General features: G+C 37.9%; 2 protein-coding genes across 2 annotated transcripts; both read right to left on the reverse strand.

Moving 5' to 3' along the window:
- Positions 1-131: 131 nt before the first annotated feature.
- On the reverse strand, positions 132-10617 carry mov10b.2 (Moloney leukemia virus 10b, tandem duplicate 2). Its single transcript, XM_043246792.1, is given in 23 exon segments — positions 132-1371; positions 1807-1922; positions 2010-2098; positions 2175-2300; positions 2413-2484; positions 2587-2627; positions 2630-2777; positions 2905-3022; positions 3497-3599; positions 3828-3926; positions 4007-4104; positions 4213-4310; positions 5198-5365; positions 5533-5680; positions 5762-5938; positions 6015-6169; positions 6272-6431; positions 7770-7904; positions 7992-8241; positions 8601-8839; positions 9017-9198; positions 9993-10101; positions 10198-10617. Coding segments are annotated over 23 exon segments (3045 nt in total). The 5' UTR covers positions 10350-10617; the 3' UTR covers positions 132-1309.
- Positions 10618-10692: 75 nt separating this feature from the next.
- On the reverse strand, positions 10693-22914 carry LOC122350377 (putative helicase mov-10-B.1). The gene is made up of 22 exons (XM_043246790.1): positions 22460-22914; positions 22140-22242; positions 19531-19733; positions 19143-19381; positions 18703-18952; positions 18473-18595; positions 18173-18335; positions 17655-17809; positions 16853-17026; positions 16591-16738; positions 16289-16456; positions 15886-15983; positions 15649-15746; positions 15463-15561; positions 15286-15388; positions 14833-14950; positions 12988-13179; positions 12437-12508; positions 12220-12345; positions 12050-12138; positions 11824-11942; positions 10693-11377 (listed from the first exon to the last, which is right to left on the reverse strand). Exons 1-22 carry the CDS (start codon positions 22609-22611, stop codon positions 11316-11318), a joined length of 3054 nt encoding a protein of 1017 aa, XP_043102725.1. The 5' UTR covers positions 22612-22914; the 3' UTR covers positions 10693-11315.
- Positions 22915-23182: the final 268 nt, after the last annotated feature.

Raw genomic sequence — 23182 nt, forward strand, 5'->3', positions numbered from 1 at the left:
TACTCCGTGTGTGTTTGTTTTTGAACAGCTGATCTTGGAATCGCCAAACGTGCTTAATTTTGTCCACCGTGGTCGGGATAGACACCATATTTATTTCACACGAAGTACAAGTCCAGTCTGATCAATGGGGTTGACCGGCATTTACATTTGTGTTGATCGTTTAGAAAAGGCTATCTGAAAAATGGTTTAACAGACACTGAAGCTGAATTCAGGCTGCCGGTCTGGCCTGGTCTGTTCAGAATAATGTCTGTGTGAGGAGAAACAAGGAAAGTTAATTTAATTTGGTTTCGTCTGTGGTAAAGTGTTATATATCAGAAGTGTCATACACTCAAGGACAATTCATTGACTCCAGATTTTTTGGAAAACAAAAATGGATAGGTATGAAAGTAACCTTTTGTGAGGGCTTCATACATTGCTACATTGCTATTGACAGATTTCAGATAATTTTGATAATGTGACTGCACCTTTAAGAGGAAAGCGTTAACTCATCATATTAAAACACTGGCTTGGGAACTCATTTTTTAGGTTAATTATGGGTAGAGGTGACCGAGAGCAAGAGGTATTTTTTTTTCTGTCCTTGGGAAAAAAATCCCCAATAGGACTGTCCTTATAACTGATGTTGTTTATTTAATTAAGAAAATATCGCTTTTTACTTGGTAGATACTTCAAGATCAGGTATGCTGGTGTCGCGGGTTCTATGAGTTTTAGGCTTTAGAAAATGTAATTATTTAAAAAAAAATCACCCATAGCTGATGAATATGATATTTCAAGACTGGGCTTTTGGTGTCTGAAGGTTCATTTTAAGGAAAATGGCTCAAACGTCAACTCGATACAGCAGTACTTCCAACAGCCACAAGGGAGAGACAAACTGATAACTACATGACAGCTTTACTTTTGACATTAATCTAATGGAGATCATTTGAATGTGTCAGTAGTTGAATATTGAACATTTTAATGCAGGAATAAGAAACACAGTGTTCAGATTATAAAAATACAGTGTGCTTATTTTTATGGTAAATTAAAATGATTATTTTTTTAAATGATTAAAATTTAATTACATGTAAGCTTTACAATACATTTCATTGATAAGAAGAGTCATTAATATTTACGCCAGGTTCACACTGTACAAAAAATTTTCATCATGGCTTTTTTTTGTACCCAAGATCCCATTACGATAATTTCATACAGTCTGACAAGCAACAAATGTAAAGGACCTCACAAATGGTAGAATGTGTGCCCGGCTTCAAATCCACAATTTCCATCCTAGCTCCTAAAGGCTTGACGGGTTTGAGTTGAAGGACCTTCACTGTTAGTAATCTTGTCTCCACTCAGGATTCACATACTGTTGGACTGCACTCTCATCAGTTTCCTCTAGGGGGGGGAAGAACACAACAGTGAGTTTTTACACGGCGTTTTCAACAACTTCTAACAGCCAGAAAAAGTCTTTAAAGTCTTAAAAATCCTAAAAAGCTTACTTTATGAAAATGGTAAACTTTGTATTACTATAGTGAGACACTGGTTTTGAAAAAAAAAAAAAAAAAAGGCAGGAAAACAGCATCCTGCTTGCAATGCGGATGTGAACAACATATAATTTGCAACGTTGCTAAACGTCTTTTGGCAGAACATCAAGAGGCACGCATGACTCCTTCACGTATTTGCCTTTGCAACATGAGGCATTAAACTAAAACCAGTTTCATTTTTCATCTGATTTCTGAAATCTTGTGGTATGAAAAATGATGTATGGTTAAAGTCAAGCAATATGCTGTGAGTTGCAGATATTTAGTGTATGATTAAAACCTGTCTCACCGCTCTTATCCTGGATGTTAAGAGCAAGCAGACGCTTTTCAACCTCCTCTATTCCCTCTACACTGGTGAAAGAAATGCCGGCGTAACCGCCCTGCTCATAGCAGAAGTCAATAAACCTATACAAGAGATATACAAGAGATATTTAGAGAAACAGCTTTCTTTACATTTCATCCGTGTCTGAGTAGGAAGTATACGGTATATACCGGCCCCAGCTTTCATCGGTCCGCAGAATGGTCGGGTTTCCCACCATGATGAACAAAGCTTTTGCTCTCGTCACCGCCACATTGAATCTCTGAACAAAAGAGACATGATCAAGGAAAACGTGTCTTTACTGTATTTTGATCAGTTTTAAAGTGTTTAAACAATACCTTCTCGTTCTTAAGAAACCCGATATTAAATGTTTCATCCAAATCCATATACTCTTTGCTGCTACGGACAGCAGACACCAGGATCACTTTTCTCTCTTGGCCTTGAAACTCCTCCACGGAACCAACCTACATAATCCACCAAACACACAAAAGAAGACGGTAATTGTATTACTTTCACATCCTATTTAAAGATAAAAAGCACCGCTAGCGTGTTTAGAAGGCTTAAACCCCAGCTAACCTTTAGCTCTTCGATGCACATGTGCTTTTCGAGGTCTTCGTCTGATCTGATGGCCCTTCTGATCTTCTCAACCTACAAAATAAAAAATAAAGTGATGATACGGACAGTCAGAGATCTTACAGATGATCTTCTCATGACTATTTTGTCTGCTATTGTGGGCAGAGCAGCTTCAACCTGCTTCCTGTAGGGGGCGATGATGCCAATATCTCTGGGGAGATTCTGGAGAGTCCCCTCTTGGCCTGTGTCAGGAGCAGCTTCTTCAGGTAGTCAACAATGATTTCGATTTCAAAGATGTTAAAAAAGGAGGGACTGTTCGACTCCCTCTCATCCTTCCCAGGCACTCCGTGGAAAACAACAGGAAATCCCTGGTAACACACACACACACACGCAAAAAAACCAAAAAAGCCACGCATTAATAGGCAAATCTCCTGAAAACAAAAGAGCTGTAACCATAGGGACGGAGACCGTTGAGCTGTTTAATAGGTCTCATACTCTTTTGGGAAGGTGCTCCCAGGTGGAGTACTGGTTGGAGTAGATTTCATCCGCACATGCCACCAGCTCCCCATCATAAAACAATTCATTAGGAACCTTCAGAATGGATGGATGAGACCTAGAGAGAGACCATTGAAAAACAGATGCATGCTACACCATCTCGGAAATTTTATGATAGATCCTAGAGATGCATCAGTATTAAAATTCAGATAAGATAACTTTTATCATGTAATTGCAGACAACCAATAAACAGAATATGTAACACTATTTGTATTATTCTATACTATTCCACGCAAATAAATAAACACTAAAAACTAAAATCAGCATTTTAAATGCTGCGAGTGAATTTGGGGATCAAAACATTGTAATGTACAGTTTGAAAACGTGTATATTCTTTTTGACATCCGCAGAAGATTACTTTTACCAGTGTTATACAAGTTTTTAGGATGGTCAGTAACTAATATGGTACCAATATGTAATACGCCCCTAACTAATTTCCTGTGAGGCATCCTGGAAGGACTTTTATTTTAGATTTTAGACGCAGGGGTCCAATGTGAGAAGCAAAAGTTTGACTGGTGTAATTCAGAAGTACCTGTAGTTCAGAAGAAGCTTGGTGACATAGCGTTTGTCAAACTCCATGCCGTCTTTCTTATAAAGATCATTCTGTGTCATCAGCCTCTCCAGCAAAGAGACATCTACAGGAAAGTTGCACAAATTCCAGATTACAACGAAATGCCTTCATACACACCGTTTTGATTCTGCGATTGTCTTCATTTTCATCGGGCAACAGTCATGTGTCGGCAATAGTTAAAGCTTAAATGCTAAATAATAACAATACAAAAAAATGTAAGAAGCATATTATATTTTTTAACGCAAAAATAATTACGGGCTAATATGAGTATGTGTCTGTATGTGCTTCTCACCAAGCCCGTGATTGATGGCAAGAGGAGACCTCAGGATTGGCCCCAGCTGCTTGGGATCTCCAGCCAAAACAAGTTGTCCGGTCTCTGCATTCAGCAGCCCTACATGCACACAGTGGGACAATGCAATAATACCGTCTATGGATCTCACTGCTATCAGAGTACATATGACACAAACGCACCTGCCACACTGATGATTGTCTCTGACTCTACAGCATGTCCTGCCTCATCCACAAAGATGTGAGAAAAATGATCCACAGGAAAACCACCAGTGACCAGCCTGCACACACACAGCGTTTACAGACTGCTATAAATCATGTATTATGTGTCTGATCGAGAGAGACCGAGAGAGAGAGTTCACTGTGTTTAGATAAAATAAAGCTTTTACCTGCCAGCGGTGACCAGAGTGCAGACCAGGATCTTGTAGGACATTAGATCCTCTTTACATGGGAAAACAATAATCTCTTCCTCCAGATTACTGATATTCTAAACACACACACACATACTACTCAACATTAAATAAAAACTATAAGCCTACTTACATTAAGTAATACCATTAGGCATTTGTCACTTAAATATTACTTAAAGGGATAGTTTACCCAAACAAATGAAAGTTAGGTGCTATTAAGTGTTTCCCACAGACTTGCACTTTTATTGGGAACAGGGGTGTGCTTAAAGGTCACAAAAATGTAAGCTTTAAGCACAGGCAGACGTTTTGCAATTAATAATGTACATCTTAATTGAAATGATTTTGTCATTTAAAATCAAATAAATAATATTGGGGTTGACATTTTATTTTAACTTGTACTGAAACCGATGTTTGCACTAAAAATGTCTCGGTGTAGATTTTGGTGAGTTTAATAAATAAGTTTGCCATACGTTATGATTCACTCAACCAAAGCAAAACAAAACACCAGTCACAAATTAGAAGTACAACATGACCTTTTGTAAAGAAAAATGTTAGAGGATTTTGATAAAAGCAAAGAGAAGGCTGGCTTATGCTTTGTCTACATCCTGAACCCTGTCAAATACAGACATTTTTCTCCCCCAAAAGCATTGCTTCACTACAGAAGGCCTGAGACCCCTGGATCACTTTTTACGATGGATGTATGCACTTTTGGGCTTCAAAATTTCAACCCCCATTCACTACTATAATAAAGCTTTAATTAATTTGAATGTAACTCCAATTGTATTTTTTCTGAAAGAAGGAAGTCATACAGTATATGCCAAGGATGGCTTGAGGATGATGTTCATTTTTGGGTGAACTCTTTATTTGTACTGAAAGCCTGACATATGCAATGAGTAAGGTAAGATGAGATTTAAATGCTTGGTATATCTCATTGTAATGTACTTACTGTTAAACAGACACTAACCTTCAGAACTTTAGGGATATCTTTTGGATCGCGTGAGCTAGCATAGACTCTGTATATTTTCTGTGCATCAACATGTTGACTAGTGATCAACTTTTCACACAGCTGATCAGCTGCACTGTTAGATGGAGCACAAGCTAGGATGCAGGCACCAGGTATATTCTTCTCCACCTGCCAGATGTTGAGAAACAGTGAAAGAAACAAATACAGTTATTCATCTAAATGGCCAAATCTTTCAAACAGGCAAGCATAATACAATACAATTCAACAAGCTCACATTTTATTGAATAAGTGGTTGAGTCTGTGTTTACTGTGCTGTCTGTGATAACTTGTTTTACCTGTTTGATGGCCTCCACTATCGTGACTGTTTTACCAGTTCCAGGAGGTCCAAACACCAAGTACGGCGCCGGCTTGGACGTACCGGCCACAATGTGACACACTGCACTGTACTGTTCAGGGTTCCTCTGAAGCTGCTGATCAAAGAGTCTAGAGACACACGCATTGTGCTTAAAAACTCATAATGTTTCTTACTGAAATTTTAAACATATTAATAGGGGTCTTCCGGACCTCAGTGCAGGTGGATGCACAGGGTTCAAGCTCCTTGAGCCCACAGGGAACAGCACATCTCTGAGCTTGTGCTGGACCGCCATGTGCACTGCTCTGTGTTGCAGTCTTACTGGGAGACGATTCACTGTGAACTCCACGCGAAATTTCATCTTATCTACATAAACATGCTCAAGGAACCTTAACAAACACCAAAAACAGGTCAGATCAGACGCGTGTTAATGTGCCACACGCATTTTTTTAAAAGTTCTCATACCTTCGAGAGAAGCCCAGTTTTACACGATCCAGTTCAACTTTGTGGACGTAGCCTTTGTATTTGGTCACAGTTGAGAAATTAACCTCCTCACTCTTAGTGAGAAGTAGGTGATCTCCTCTCAGGACTGATGGTCTGTTCTCTGATACACCAGGGAGCTTTAATCCAAGAAATTCACATTCAGACCCCAAAACCTTATGATATCCTATGCACATTGTTTTAAGCTGTTGTTTCAAGATGTGAAAAACATTTCCACTCACGTTTAAGACCATTAGTCTCTTGTCATAGTCTTTGAGTAAGGTGACTTGATCTTTGTTGTATCTCTTGATGTCCACATGCATCTGACACTCCTCCAGATAGAGTAGTAAATCAAAACGTTCTGCATAATTATGGAAGCCTAGTGGACTCTCCAGTAATGACCTAGAAACCATCAAACACATCAAAGGACACATCCGTTATTTCTCGTATCATTTAGATATGAGTTAGGAACATCCATAACTACAAATTACATTTAAAAATAGTAACATGCAGAGATGCAATCGTAAGAATTATGCAAACACAGGGGGATGTAAAAATCATAAATATTTTTTAAACATATAAAGTCTTCAAATAACCAAAAGCACAATTAGTTCAACCCAAAATGAAAATTATGTCATTAGTTACTAATACTCATGCCGTTCCAAACTCTTAAGACCTTTATTCATCTTCTGAACACAAACTAAACCCAGGCCCCTTTAAGTGGACCAAGTGACCAAGTGTGTTCACACTGTGGCTGTTCCTGAAAGAGGTCTCAGAACCTTTTTTGGTCCACTTAAGCAGGAATGGTGTCTCAGACCTCTTTGTGTTACTATTTTATGGCCTCCAAAACCTGAATGTTTTAATTTTTTGCAATTTTCATAAAAAAAAGTTTTGTACACCTTTATAATATTTATTTTAAGCTCAAATAGCTTTATAATAAAGCTTTATAAGCCTGTTTTTATAAAAACCGATGCCATATAAGTGGGGTGGGGCAATGTCTATGGCAATATAATACACTGTAAAATGATTGTAAAAGCATGATTTACAGTTCAGATACAGGTTTACACACAATAAAATAAAATACAATTTCAGTCTTCTTTTTTTTTAAGTATCCATTATTAATTTATCATGCCTGGTTTAATATGAGTTATTTTAAACCAGACGCGCTGTTAAAAATGCAAATTTATTTGGAATGCATAATGATTTTTAAAAGATTTTAAAATAAGAAGTGCTTGTATGATATTTATAACATTATTTTAATCAGCTCATTAAGCTATATGGCAATTTTCCTCCTCACTGTAAATTTTATGGACATGCTGATATAAAAATATATTGCACAAAGAAAATAAAGGAATATAATAAACTGCTCATGAATGCTTCTACTGATTCTCATATTAGGCTGCTGTAGGCTACTACACTTCATAGATCGGTCGAAACACACTTTCTTAGAAATGTACATTTGATTGAGAAAAAAATTATTTGTTTCTGTGAACCGTAGGTGATTTTGACAATTTAAACACTAAAGAGAGTGTAGCTGGTATGCAAGTTCGTATAGGTATCAAAGTCAGCCACGACTCTCTTGCACAGTTTGGAAGCGGTTGAAATAAAAATAAACTGCATGTTGTGAGCCAATAATTTGTAGAGATCTACCAGAAGCAGCAGTCATGATGAACAGCTGATTTCAAAACACAAAATAGTTCTTTCTAAATTGTAATAAGATTTCACTTAAAGGACACTAACTGAAGTTCCCGAAACTTTCCCCTGAGGATCCGGGAAGAACAGTCCACTTTCAGGAGCTTGGCTAGTTCAGGGATGTCAGGAGGAGGAGTGTATTGCCCCAGCGGCAGAACATTTTGTAGAAAGTTTTGAACATAACTAAAAGACACATAGATATACAGCATAAATAGAGTGAAAATAATTTGTATTGTAACTATAATTTCTTATTAAAAAAAAATCTCTCACCCCTCAGGTGGATAGCCCTCATCCACTTTACAATTTTCGGGTTCAAAGACGTTGAGTTTCAGAGGCTTGTATGGTTCTGTGGGACCCAGTAAGGCTGCAAGCTTAGTCCTGTACTCCACTTCAATGAAGCGCACAATGTGGAAGGGACGGGAGGTGGGCTGGATGTTCTTCTTGAATTCAAATGCTAGAGTAGCTGAATAAACTCCAACATGCCTGGATTTGAATCTCACAGTCACTTCATACTTCTCACCTATTTGAAAAACAAATGAGTTTACCTTTATTTTTACTATCGTCAATGTAATTTACAATTAGCATACATGGAATGTTTTTTTTTTATGAATGGTTAGGGTATTGATTCTTTTCTGGAAGAGCAGAATGCACCCCGCAAGGGTAACAACAGAACCAACACCAATGATAAATGTAGCAGGTACCATTAATGTTGTACATGATTATTTACAATATGATTCAGTGGATCAGCAGAGTGGCGGCTGATGCCAGCTTGACTAACATGACCTGCCAGAACTATTGCAACGCTCCATTTCCGATTGATCGCACCAGAATATATACAATTATAACCTGCAAACAACAAAGTACAACCGAATAACTCACATGGCTCCAGAAGGAGTGGATTGTTACGTGTGACTCTTCTGCTGTCTTCCAGAGTGAAATACTGCAGCCAGTGAAGAGCAGTGTAGTACGTGAAATACACAGCATCCTGACCGGTGTTCTCCACAAACAGCTTCACCTCATAAACGTCTGCCCTATCCACACTGATCTGAATCTTTCCACTTTCCATATAGAGCTCAGAGGACACCTGCACCCCATACTTATCAGCTACAAAAAAGGACCTGGGAAAGAGAAGAGCAGCTACAGTACATGTATTTGTGAAGTCATTGTATAAATAAGCAATTGTGAAAGTCAACTGCAGTATTTACAATTCAAGAGTTGGCCTACTGCGGATAATAAGAGAATTACTAAATAATGTTTGTACATCTGTTATATCCAGTCACTGTCTTGGTTCCCACCTGTCTGTAGTGTTCAGTCGCTGTAGGATGTCTTTCGCCAGTCTTCTTCTTCCTCTGACTCCATCATCTGGCCCTGGAACACTGGTAGCTGACAATGAGCTAGCATTACTTGGAGCGGGAGTAGCTTGGTTTCTCTGTCTCGGACATGGTCTAAACCACTGGTCGTGCAGCCTCACTCTGACCTGGATGTGCCATTTGGATGCATCACATATATTAGGATCTTAACCCTCTTAAGACAATAAATGAATGCACAACTGTTACATAATAAAATTTAAATTAAGTTAAATAAAAGTTGAAATCATTCTTAATTTTTTGGTCAAATTAAATTGACCAAATATATTAATATATTAAAAAATACCTATATATTACCTGTTATTACTGTTTCTTGCATTGGTATTTGCACATGTATAAATCTGTACACAACAACATTAACAGTAATTATAATAATGATATATATATATATATATATATATATATATATATATATATATATATATATATATATATATATATATATAAAAAAGCAAATATATACTCTATTTGTGAAATCAGACCTTAATAAGCTCTTGTGTGACAACCAACCCTGATCTCCTCTGTTGAAGGACACAACACTGATCTAGATATACATTTTTAATTATCATAATTATTATTATCATTATTATAATTACCGTTAATGTTGTTGCGTACAGATTTATACATGTGCAAATACCAATGCAAGAAACAGTAATAACAGGTAACCTAAACAAGTAACCAAAAATAATGGTAACATGAAACTTTATGTATTTTTATTGCCTGTAATAATACATCTGTAAAAGCATGTTAGTCCTGGCCAAAAGTATCATATGACCCACATTTTAGCCTTAAAAATGTCCCGCTGAAAATAATATTCATGTGACTCCGAAATAATGACATAAAATGTGCACATATCATCAAGCTACAGGTAAGTACGTAGTGAGAAGTAAATAAGATGTCTTACATTGGCGTTAAAGTAAACATGTCTTCCTGTTCTAGAAAGACGTGCTTTGTTCCATTTCCTTAATGCATAGATGAGTCTGGAGAAGTTTGGATCTTTCACACCACCGTCCCTGTGAATGCAAGTGTTCAGAAGACGACGCACTTCTTCATTTGACTTAAATAAAAGTAATACAGACGTTCACTGGTGCGCATTGATATCGTTTTACCTATCTCGAAACTCTTCGTTGTAGATGTCGCAGAGTGCGTTTCTGTCGGTAATGGATCTCCTGTTAGTTTCCTCTAGCATTTCAATGAAGTCCAGTCCAATTCCGCGCACAGCGGATATAGAGAGATAATTATTCCTGTTTCTTCTGTTCATACTGTTTGATACTTGAAGCCAGTTACTAGAAACAAAACGAACGGTTTATGACTCTCATATAAACCAGGCGCAGCTGTTTCTACGAAAGACGAAACGAAACGAAACGAAACTTAAGTGGGTTTAGATCTGCAGCATCTTTTCACGACATACCCATCCCTCCTATTATGTGTAAGAAAAAAAAAGTTATGAAGTGTATAAAATGCGCTAGTGTTTCTAAAACTGAAGTTTCAGAGTTATTAGAATAAACGCCACGAGTTACGCCTCTACCGATCAGAGAGCAGAAGAAGGGACTGAAATAGGAAGTTCATCATAACCAAGTTGGAATAAATCCTTACCAAGAAAATAAGGCGTAATACAGTTTAATGGTCAATAACAACCCATACGTGTCATGTACAAATTTTACATTAATGTGTGATTCAACATCCTCCATTTTACAATACTTCCATTAAAAGTCTTGATGTGTTTGACAATGCATTGATGCAATCCTTCAACTCTATTTGCAATTTACAGACAATCCAGTGGGTCCACAAACAAAACCATTATCAACACCAATTAAAATAACATTTCTGTTGTTTGATAATTTTATAAAAACAAGGCTTTTTTTGGCAGTAACCAGTGAATTATCAACCATGTATTCCAACTGCGGAGGATTTCAGATGAATGCATTTTCATTAAAACATATAATACAACGTTTCAATCATTATAGGTGACACGGCATGCAAAGCCCTGAGAATTTTCCGTGATATTACCATACAGGAATGAGTCTAGTGTATTATGGATGCTGAAGTTTCTCAAACGTTTACAGCACCGATTACTAAGAACAAAATACCCCTTTACTTTAACGCAATGTTTACATATCATAATCCAGTTTTAGCATTAAAATGAAGTCTAACTTCAGGAGGAAGGGCAAGGGGTGTGGTTAGGCTATGAATGGGAATGGGAGGCACTTTAATGGCGGCACTTCATCTAATGGTCATGTCTCCACTCAGGATTCAGATATTGCTGGACCACACTCTCCTCTGTTTCCACTAGGATGAAAAAGAACATGACAGTTAGCGCTTGGTGGAAAATGTATAAGTTATAATTCTCTCTACTGTCTCTTTTGATCAGTCTAACGTGAATTTAATTGAGAAATTTTCTTTAGAAAAATGTTACTCACCCCAAACGTTTTTTAACCTATATATACTGTATAACCAGTCACTAAATGATAAATGTGCTTACATTTGAGACGTCAAACAAATACGGGAAACAGGATGTGATGTGACACTCTTGGGCCACTTTTATTAAATGATCATTTACAAAAGCAGATCAAAACTTTCAAATTATCTCAATGCAAATTCCCCCATCAGAGTTCACTGTATTTAAATTTCCGCAACACATTACGTTAAGCTTGCATTTCCTCTCCTGCATTAACGGAAGCAAATGAAGGTGCAAAGTCTAGTGTGACCGTGCTTTAATTAAAGCCGTGTCTTACCTATGATCTCCTCACAGATGTTTAGTGCGAGCAGGCGCTCAACAACCGCCTCTGTTTCCTCCAAATTGGAAATATCATATCCCGTATAACCTCCCTCCTCAATGCAGTAATTAATAAACCTACAATCACACAGATGAAGTCGCATCATCAACCCACAACACATCCAGAAATCCTATAAAGACTATTATATGTATTTTATGGATGCGTTAGTTGGAAGTTTATATACCGGCCCCAGGCTGCGTCTCTCTGTAGAATGATGGGGTTTCCCACCATAATTAACAGGGATTTTGCTCTCGTCACTGCCACATTAAACCTCTGGAGAAGCAAAAGCAAGAGGTGAAACAACTTTGTTTGGTTGACTTCGGTGTGGAGTGTTATCATGTGTTAAGACACTACCTTCTCATTCTTCAGAAACCCAATGTTGAATTTTTCATCCAAATTGATGTGGTTCTTGTCGCTGCGAACAGTTGACACAATGATCACTTTCCTCTCCTGACCTTGAAACTCCTCCACGGAGCCAACCTATAAAACAAACACAGCAGTCATGTTTTTGCTCACGTGTCCTGACAAGGATAAGAACTGATAACAGAGTGTATCTCAGACCCGTGCTGACCTTCAGCTCCTCAATACCCGAACAGGATTTAAGATCCTTGTGCATCTTGATGGCCTTCCTGATTTTCTCCACCTGTAAAAATAAAACAGATATAAAAATAAAAGCAGAGAGAACAATCATGAGGAAAAGAAAACACTTCAAAAGAATGATAATGAAACAAAGTTTAGCTTGTTTGATATCTGTCACGTTACAAAATATTTCTATTTAAAATACATACATTTTAAATTTCTATTCATCACAGGATCTTGAAAAAAGCCTCATGTTCTCCACAAAAATATTAAGCAGCAAATCAGCATATTAGAGAAATTTCTTAAGCAAGACTGGAGTAATACAACTTTGCCATCATTACATTTTAAAACTGAAATTTTAAATAGTTTTTAGTTAAGTATAATATATTTTTTTCAAACAAATCTTACTAACCCCAAATTTCAGAATGGTGGTGTATCTCTGCAAACAAAGTTTGTTTAGGATTTACTTGGTACTACTAACTGCATTGTGCTTGCGTGTGCATCGCTTTTGCTGTGGTTGAGCCGTTAAAAATGTATTTTCACCTGCTTCCTGTAGGGGGCGATAATGCCAATCTCTTTGGGGAAGATTTTTGCAATGCCCTTCTTGGCCTGTGTCAGGAGCAGCTTCTTCAGGTAGTCAATTATGATATCAATTTCAGAAGTGTTGAAAAAGGAGGGGCTGTTCGACTCCCTCTCATCCTTTCCGATCACTCCATGGAAAATCACAGGAAATCCCTGAAAATGCAGCAGAGCGCAACGTGACATCCACGGAAGGAACAGAATGTTGAAATGGAAAACCATACTATAATTATCAGTGCAAAACAACAACTCAATCGAAAAGGTCTTTGTGTTGAACTTTCTAGATGTAAACGGTAACGTCAGGATTGCCAAGAACAAGAGGAGACTGGCTAATGAAAAAATTTCACATTCCTAAGCACCAAATGTAATCATAAAATACAACCAAGTTCAAAGAAGCATTTGTCTCAGTTTCTGGCCTTCACAATCCTTACACCTGATGATTTGTGTGTGAGCGGGAATGTGTGACCGGATACCCCTTGAGGAGGAGGTGGACTACATGTTAAAAAGTGAATGGGAAAAGAATGTGTGAATGCAAAGTCAGATTTAAGAGTTTTTTAAAATTTCCACAAATAAAATTAATATTGCATGCAGTTAAAGGTTTTTAAATCCCTTTTATTTTTGAAATGTCTATGCTTTACTACTTCCAGCTGCTCATTCAGTTATATAAGATGAAAGACATGCACTCATTACATCACTAATCGAATATATAAAAAACCTGTCCGCCAGCAATTATGTCAAATCTGGTTTCGAACAATGAATATACCTCGTTTACCAAATTTTGAGAATACTGGTAATAAGCAATTTTTTTCATTTTGTCTTATAACTCTTTACACATCTTTCAAAGACAATAAATTATTTTAAATTTGCTATTGTATAGTATGTTATATAGTATACAGTATGTTCTGAAGGAGTCGATGGAGTGCTGCCATGCTACATAAACTTTGTATTATTTATTAATATTGATATTAATTATCTTATTATCTTACGATTGATTTAAGTAGTAATGCTATGTATATAAGCCAAGACTGGAAGAGAAAATGTAATGCTTTTACAGAGCCCTCTTCTCATTTACGTGGCTTATGAGTAATGGAGAGAACTGTGATATTCATGTGTGTTATGTAGACATTAAGGGATCCTGTATTTCCACTCTCTAAAATAAAAACTACATTGTATATGTGTAACCAACCATACTGATAAGGTGTTTGATAGAGCTAAGTAGCCCTGAGAAGTAGATAAGTGCTCTGTATGTAATTGTTGTTGGCATCTTTGTCTGTGGTGAACTAAGAAAAATACAGGTGAAGAAGTGTCTGACGCACATATTTTGGCTTGTTCAGAGGTGCTGACGCCCAAATAATCACTTTGGAGAAGTAAGTGAACCTTGTCTAACTTTATCTGAGTTTTGGAACCAAGTGGCTTACAACTTCTACAGGAGCATTAAAGCTGACTTCTGCTGATGAAACTGCAAACTAGTTTTCTTAAATAAATTTTTCTTAAACTGATCTCATCTCTGACCTCTGGTCTTCATTCAACACACCTGGTCCTGTGGCTTTAACTGTTATTCTCCAACAGTTCCCAAACCTGAACCCCAAGTTTTTAGCCTACTTCAAACATTTGAGCTACTTAAGATGGTGCATTAGAAAGTAGTCAGACCACTACGGTACAGAACACACCCAGAGATCAGACAATTATCAGATGCGTCATCCTGGGTGCATAAAGCAAGTGTAGAATACCACAACCTAACCAAAATGCATCGTCTTGACATTTTGGAACTGCTGTTTATCAGATGTGTGTGCCTGGGATACATCGTACTCTTTTTGGAAGGTGCTCCCACGTGCAGTACTGGCGGGAGATAATTTCATCTGCACATGCCACCAACTCCCCATCATAGAACATCTCATTAGGAATCTTCAGAATGGATGGATGAGACCTAGAGAGACAGAGATTCAGACTCGTTTTAAATGTCCAGACACAATATCAAAGTAAGAAGCATGTCATTTTTGAGGTAGAAATCCAACCCACATCCTATATATTCAACCTGATATTATCAGGTGTTTGAAACTCTTATTTTACATACGTTTTTTTATATGGTGTCCTCTGCCTTTTTCTGCACAACAAAAACCCAAACACACACCAGCTTCCTCACTTCATCACTTACTGTGTTCAAAAAAGCTATTTTTTCCTAAGTTTGGACCCCATTCATAGCTTATTTTTCAGGGCTTCTTAATGAGCATTTTATCAATTTGCAGATTATTCAGAGTTTACCTGTAGTTGCGCAGCAGCTTGGTTACATAACAGTTGTCATATCCGGTAGTACCTTTCTGGTAAAGTTCATTCTGTGTCATCAGCCTCTCCAGCAAGGATAGACCTACAAATACATTTACAATGTAATTTACAAACTGAATTGAGTGTGTACTATATGTCTGTTATTATTCATCTCACCAAGTCCGTATTTAATGGCAAAAGGAGATCTCAGGATTGGCCCCAGCTGCTTAGGATCTCCGGCCAAAACAAGCTGTCCAGTCTTTGCATTCAGCAGTCCTGAACACAGATGAATGAAAAGCTACCACAGATTGATCGCAAATGAATGATCTGACCGTTTTCAGGTTATTCTGTGAAGCACTCCACCTGCCACACTGATGATGGTCTCTGGCTCCACAGCATGTCCTGCCTCATCCACAAAGATATGTGAAAAATGACCTTTAGGAAAACCCCCGCTGACCAGTCTACCAACACACACACACACACACACACACACACACACACACACAAACAAGTACAGAACACTCTTTATCTGTTAACTGCTATGATGTGTGAGAGGGAAAGAGTGAGTTCATTGTGTTTGTAGAAGATGAAGCCTTTCACCTGCCAGCGGTGACCAGAGTGCAGACCAGGATCTTGTAGGACATTAGATCCTCTTTACATGGGAAAATAATAATCTCTCCCTCCAGATTACTGTTTTTCTAAAGACAAAAGCATAATAACAACAACAAATTTATTTTATATTTTACATTAAAATATTGTATTTACATTACATTTTGATGAGTTAAAAGAATGTCATATTCTGCATACAATTTGCTGTTTACTTGAATTAAAATACGAGTTCACTTCAGTGTGGTGTGATTTGCTAAACTAAAATATTTATATTCAGTGCATGTGAAATTTTGTTCCAAAAATTTGCCATTGTTATTTTATATTTTCCATTTTTTTTTTTTTTGTTAATTTAATCAAACCTTTAATTAATAAATAAATACAGACAAGAACTAACCTCTAGGACTTTAGGGATATCTCTTGGATTACGTGAGCTGGCATAGACTCTGTATATTTTCTGTGCATCAACATGTTGACTAGTGATCAACTTTTCACACAGCTGATCAGCTGCACTGTTAGATGGAGCACAAGCTAGGATGCAGGCACCAGGTATATTCTTCTCCACCTGCCAGATGAAAGATAAAAGAAAGAAAAAACATCACTTACTATAGTTGTTCTTCTTATTCAATTTGCATGATGATTTGCATGTAGGTGTGTCTGTTGGGTGTATATTTATTTGAGCATGATAACCAGCTTTACCTGTTTGATGGCCTCCACGATCGTGACAGTTTTACCAGTGCCAGGAGGTCCAAACACCATGTACGGCGCCGGCTTGGACGTACCGGCCACAATGTTGCATACTGCATTTTTCTGTTCATCGTTCTTTTCCAGCTTTTGATCAAACAGCCTATAGACACCCACACACCCCACACACAAATACACACCCAGTTGATATATTCCATAATGTTTTACAAAAATGTTATTTTAAAGCATACATTCAGTACAGATGCATCTTCCTGACCTCAGTGCAGGTGGATGCACGGGGTTCAAGCTCCTTGAGCCCACAGGGAACAGCACATCACCTAATTCATGCTGGACCGCCATGTGCACTGCTCTGTGTTGCAGTTTTAACGGGAGACGATTCACTGTGAACTCCACGTGGAATTTCATATTATCTATGAAACCATTAAGTAGTCTTTACACATAAAACACACACACACACACACAAACATAGACACACACACACATACTCAAAGTTTAAATCTGGTCTTTAAATATGCAAAATAAGTGACTGTGAATCAAGTGAATGTTTAATGCATTTAATGCATAATTTTTGTAAATCTTAATTATATGAAGCATTTGATGTTAAAAATTGTAGGTTTTGTAAGGTTGCAATTGTAAGGTCGTATGCTTTCGAAGGCTGCATTTATTTGTCAACAACAATACAGCAAAACAGTAATCTTATGAAGTATTATTACAATATAAGACTGTTTTCTATTTCAATATATGTATTGCTGTGATGATAAAGCTGAATTTTCAGCAGCCAATCGTCACTGTCACATCATCCTGCAGAAATCATTCTAATATACTGATCTGCTGCTAAAGAAACCTCTTACTATCGATGTTATAAACAGTTCCACTTAATATTTTTGTGGAAACTTTGCTGTTGTTTAATTGCATAAATGTAATGGTAGTTATAACTACCATGTTCTGGTAGTTATAGTATGGTTTGATTTTTGACAATATTAAAATGTTTTATTTAACACTCCTTCAATACTCTGATATTCAAATGGCACTTGTCATAATCTCCTCGTACTTCATACCTTTGAGAGAAGCCCAGCTTGACTTGATCCAGTTCCACTCTATGGACGTAGCCTTTGTATTTGGTCACAGTTGAGAAATTAACCTCTTCACTCTTGGTGAGAAGTAGGTGATCTCCTCTCAGGACTGATGGTCTGTTCTCTGATACACCAGGGAGCTTTAACATAACAAATACATTAAATGACCTCGACACATATACTTTCATAAAAACACATATCACTTGTAATATGTTTAATGGAGTTAAAGATTTATAAATTAAAGTAAATAATTGGGTGCACTATCCCTTTAAGAGGCATGCATGTGTCAACCCTATCAGACTTCACATGGAGTGTTTTGCACATTAAAAAGGTACTTCATGAAACTGATTTTACAGAGACTTCTGAGGCAGGGTTATAGCAGTTTAATCTACAACAAAATAGACAGTTTTGGTCATAACTAGGGCCGTGCACAGGGGGGTGGCTGAGTTGCTAGAGCCACAATCACACACTTTAATAATAGTCAATAAAACAATACCACTGACCTCTAAGACCAGCAGCCGTTTGTTCTCACGGTCTCTCACCATGGACACATCATCTTTGTTATACCTCTTGATGTCTAGACACATTTGATCTTCTTCCAGGTACAGTAGTAGATCAAAGCGCTCCTTATAGTTATGTAAACCCAGATCGCTCTCTAGAAGTAACCTAAATCCACCAAGCACATAAGGGAAAAGTAACAATAGCTTCTACTATACGTGTTCATAAGAAGAGCTGATTCTGGACCATTCATTGACAGGTCTAAGATCTAAAAGCACAATTAGGCACAACTAGAGATCACAAACTTCTTTTCCTGGAGCTTTGGGAAAGAACGGCTGCCTTTTAGGACCTCGGCTAAGTCAGAGATGTAAGAAGGACGAGCGTAGTTATCCAGTGGCACCACAAACTTCAAAAAGTTTCGAGCAGAACTGCAAATGAGAGAAAAAAAAACATGCAAATTAATGATTTCTGTACAAATATAAACACAGCAAAACATTTATTTCATTCTTTAAAAAAAATTCAAAAAGTCTTTTACCTCTCAGGTTGAACCCCCTCATCTATGTTGCACCTCGCAGGTTCATATGTCTCAAGCCTCTTAGGTCTGAATGGTTCTTCTGGACCCAGCAAAGCTGCAAGCTCAGATCTGTATTCTGCCTGAATGAACCGAACAATGTGGAAAGGACGGGTGGCGGGTTGGGTGTTTTCCATGAACTCGAATGCCAGAGTGGCAGGATAGACTCCTATGTGTTCTGCTTTGAATCTTAAGGTCACCTCGTACTTCTCATCTTTAAAAAAAAATGAAAGAGGGTAACAGAGTGGGTTCAGATCTGTCACACTCACCTTAGCCCAACATGTCGAGGACATGTATGCTAACCACTTCACAGTGGTAATCTAAATCAGACACTAGATGATACCAAATGAAATCTAGAACTAACACCAAGACCATTTTCTCCTATACAGTTTGGTTGCACTCACATGGCTCCAGAAGGAGTGGATTGTTACGTGTGACTCTTCTGCTGTCTTCCAGAGTGAAATACTGCAGCCAATGAAGAGCAGTGTAGTATGTGAAATACACAGCATCCTGACCTGTGTTCTCCACAAACAACTTTAGCTCACGAATTTCTGCCTTCTCCACAAACAGCTGAATCATGCCATCCTCTGTCTGCAGTTCTGAAGATACCCGCACCCCACTTTTATCAGCAATAAACACAGTCCTGGGAAGGAAAAGGGCGGCAACAGAGCTTCTAATACTCAGATGCTGTAAAATATAAAATGGGAATGCAAACCACAACACTGTGATGACTGCAGGCTGTTCTGTGTATTTTCAGAACTCGATTCGTTCCTATCAGTCAGACCAGCTCACCTTTCTGTAGTGTATATTCTCTTCAGTATGGCTTTTGACAGTGTCCTCCTTCCTCTGACTCCATCTTCTGGCCCTGGCACCGACGATGGGTCAGGAATCTGGTCACTAGCGGGGGGTGATGAGCTACCGTTACTCAGAGGTGGAGTAGCTTGATTTTGTTGTCTGTGACAGGGTCTAAACCATTGATCGTGCAGCACTCGGACCTAGAAATGCCCCATTAGAAAAAGAAATGCGATCACAAACCTGCAACTCGGGATCTTAGTTCACACGTGAAGAGTATGTAAATATAACTCTTATAGACAAAGCAACAAAAATGACAACATCTTTGTTTGACAGTGAAGGTGCTAGATAGCCGTCCCCTGGGAGAGGGGAGAATTACGAATATCACAGAGGATCTACAGATGCAAATCGCCATCCTTCATACTGAGACTCTTAAATTCTATGTGATTCACTCCCCTAACCATCCCCTGATCCTCGCAATCACAATCCTCACGTTTCTTGGAGAGAGTATGAAATCATACAATGAAGTCCAGCCTGTCACCTTCTCTATCTAAATGTGTGATGACTAAATTCGAGAAGTGACGGATGAATAGTAAACAAGCTGTAGACTGTTACTTTTACTTTTTTAACCCATTCAAACAGTGCGGCATCTGCTTGTTAGCCAGGGTTCAGAGTTTAAATCTGTGCTGAAAGTGTTATTAGCCAGCTGCTCAGTGACATTTATTATTTCTAGTGTTTCATTTTGTTTGGCTTCTAAACAGATCTACCTAACTCTAACACTTCCATCCTCACAGCAAAGACCGCTTGCCCAAGCTTCCTTCGGTTCTCGAAACTGTGGAGACCTTATGTAACTACGTCTTCTGGTTCTATGACCTACCTGAGGACATTGTATCGGACAGGGACCCTCACCCCTTTTGCCTGTGTATCTACTGTGTCTGCTCGCCGTCTGCCCCAACTATCTGCCTGATTTATTTGCTATTTATCTACTATTTTATTTTCCCCTGTTGTCACTAGGGATGCACTGAAATGAAAATTCTTGGCCGAAGCCGAACAAAATGAAACACTGGACCAAAGGAAGAAGACTTTTTTTGCTTTTTCCCCATATATTTTGTAGAGTTTTTCACAATTGCATAAATTAAATAGCCAAAATGTGCTTTTTACTGTTATCTATCTTTTCAAAATCAGTTACAAAACAACAATTTAATAATATTTACTTAACACAGGACATTTCTTAAATATACTTATAAATATAACTATACCAGCAAAGCACAATTAAACTTAAAATGAATAACTTTTTTTTGAGTCCCCCTTCAGGCACATATTTTTTTCCTATAGCCTAAAGAAATGCAGCTTTGCTGAACAGAAGAGAATTCTTTCAAAACATCAGAAAATATTACAGATCCCGGTTGGAGTGGTTTATGAAATGTATTAATAGAGCTGTTGTAACTATTATTATCATTATTATTGTCTTTTCTTATTTTATTTTAAAAAGCTAAATAGTACACACAGTCATCTCACAGTAACCAGCTACAGCCTCCCTTCCTCTTCTCACAGGAGACTTGAGATGCAGTGCAAGATGGTAGCACTTTTAAACACTGTCGACAATGTTTGCTGAACACGCGGGTATATGTGAACACATCACATCATTGTTCGGCATAATTTATTCAGTCTTTTTTGGTTATTCGGACGAACACCAAGAGCTTTTTTGGGTGTTTTCGGAAGAACAATTTCAGTTGCAGAAAAAACAGTGCATCCCTAGTAGTCAGTGCTTCCCTTCTCAACTTCTGACTCGTCACAGGTAACACATGCAGCCTGCAAATGCAACCTCCGGAGGATGCAGCCTTCCCTTGAGAAACGGCTTATGTATTGCATCAGCTGATTTAAAACTGTGACACAATCACCCCATACACACACATACACACAAAAACAATATATATTTATTTAGTTTTCAAAAAATTCTTACCAATGCTTTTAAGATTAGCAAGTCATTTTTACAATTCTGACAAAACTGAAAGCAAGACAGAGTGTTGCATCAGCTGATTTGAAACTATGACACTTGCCCCACCTTCCATGTTGATGCCTGTATAACGTACTCATATTATGACATGGCGATAAATTCATAATCAGATCTGATAAACCAGCCATCCCACTTTAATATTATACATGACAATTTTGTTCCAATTGTAGAAATCTGAGAATTTTTTTTTATCTTTTGAGAATTCCTCAGAGACTCCTCTTCTCAGGAGGCACCGCTTGTGTAAAATGGCAGAGCGGAGATTGTTTTTTTCATTTATTATAAAGTAAGCAGACAAGGTGACGCCCCAAAAATTCTTGATTTACTATTTTCATCTGCACCACTGTCTTTTTTGTCCTTTCATAAAAATTCATAAATGTATCAAAATATGTCATGCTATAAAGTGCGTACTACAAGCCACGCATAAGCTGCAAAGAATGATGAGATGGTAAACTTTCATAAATACGACAATCTAGCAGACATGTTCAGACTGTCTGTGTTACAAGCCAAGCACACACGGACACTGGCAACACAGAAATGAAAATAAACGGAACAGAATTGCTGTGGTAACGTTAATCAAAAGAAATGTTCTTACATTATTTTTAAAGTAAACGTGTCCTGATCTGGTGATGCGCGCTTTGCTGCTGTTTCTCAACACAAAGAGGACTGAAGAGAAGTTTGGGTCTCTGACTCCATCCCTGTGGATAAAAATCAATGAACATAATATAAACCGATAGTAAACAGTGGTGTTGTTGTTTTTACATAATACCCATAACTTTCATTTTAAATAAATGTCTGTTTATGGTTAATGAATCATATCGATAATGTAAGTGTAGGCGACGTAACTGAAAAGATACAGTTAAGCAATACAAATAATAACCATTTAAAAAGCTGTGAAAAATGTCAAATGTTTACCTGTGTCGGAACTCTTCATTATAGATGGTTTTAAGAGTTATTCTATCAGTAATGGATCTCCTTTCGCTTTCCGACAGAAATTCTATAAAGTCAAATCCAACGCTAAGCAAATCATCCCTAGAGAGCTGTTTTTTCCTGTTTCTCCTGTTCATGTTTCTCGGCTCTGGTGTCGTGAGCTCTGTGGTGATGTACTCCGTCGTTTTATGATTTACTCTGCCTCTCACGAAGCAAGGACAGCTGTTTCTGCGGAAGCGGATAGCGACGGAAGAAACGAAACTTAAGAGGTTTTATTACTAATCCACAATGAAAACCAATTTTGTGTCGTTCGCTTGCATCTGTTAAAAAACATAACTAGGCGCACGTAAGGGGGAAGGTCCGAACTTCACCCCTGAGTCGCAGTTATCAGAATCGTGCGGGTTTCCAGGTGTTGAGGGGGCCGTTTGCGGTTCGCATTTGATGCCGTCGTGGATAGCAACATGACGCTCGTTGACAGCGCTATGTAACTTTTTCTGTGTTTAAAAATGGCGAAATGTATATAAGTTCTTATATTCGAACTATTATACTCTGTTTGGGTCGTGCGGAGGAACACACACCTGCGTGGACGTAAACTTAGAGAAGTAGCTCCGGTTAGAATGTTCTTCCGCAGGTTGCTTGCAATTCTGTTTATTTACCGCTAGAGCCCCAAAAACTTGCCTAGCGCTGCTTTAAAAGCGGTAGACGTTG

Source organism: Puntigrus tetrazona, chromosome 8 (genome assembly GCF_018831695.1).
Source record: "Puntigrus tetrazona isolate hp1 chromosome 8, ASM1883169v1, whole genome shotgun sequence".
In the NCBI taxonomy this organism is placed as follows: Eukaryota; Metazoa; Chordata; class Actinopteri; order Cypriniformes; family Cyprinidae; genus Puntigrus; species Puntigrus tetrazona.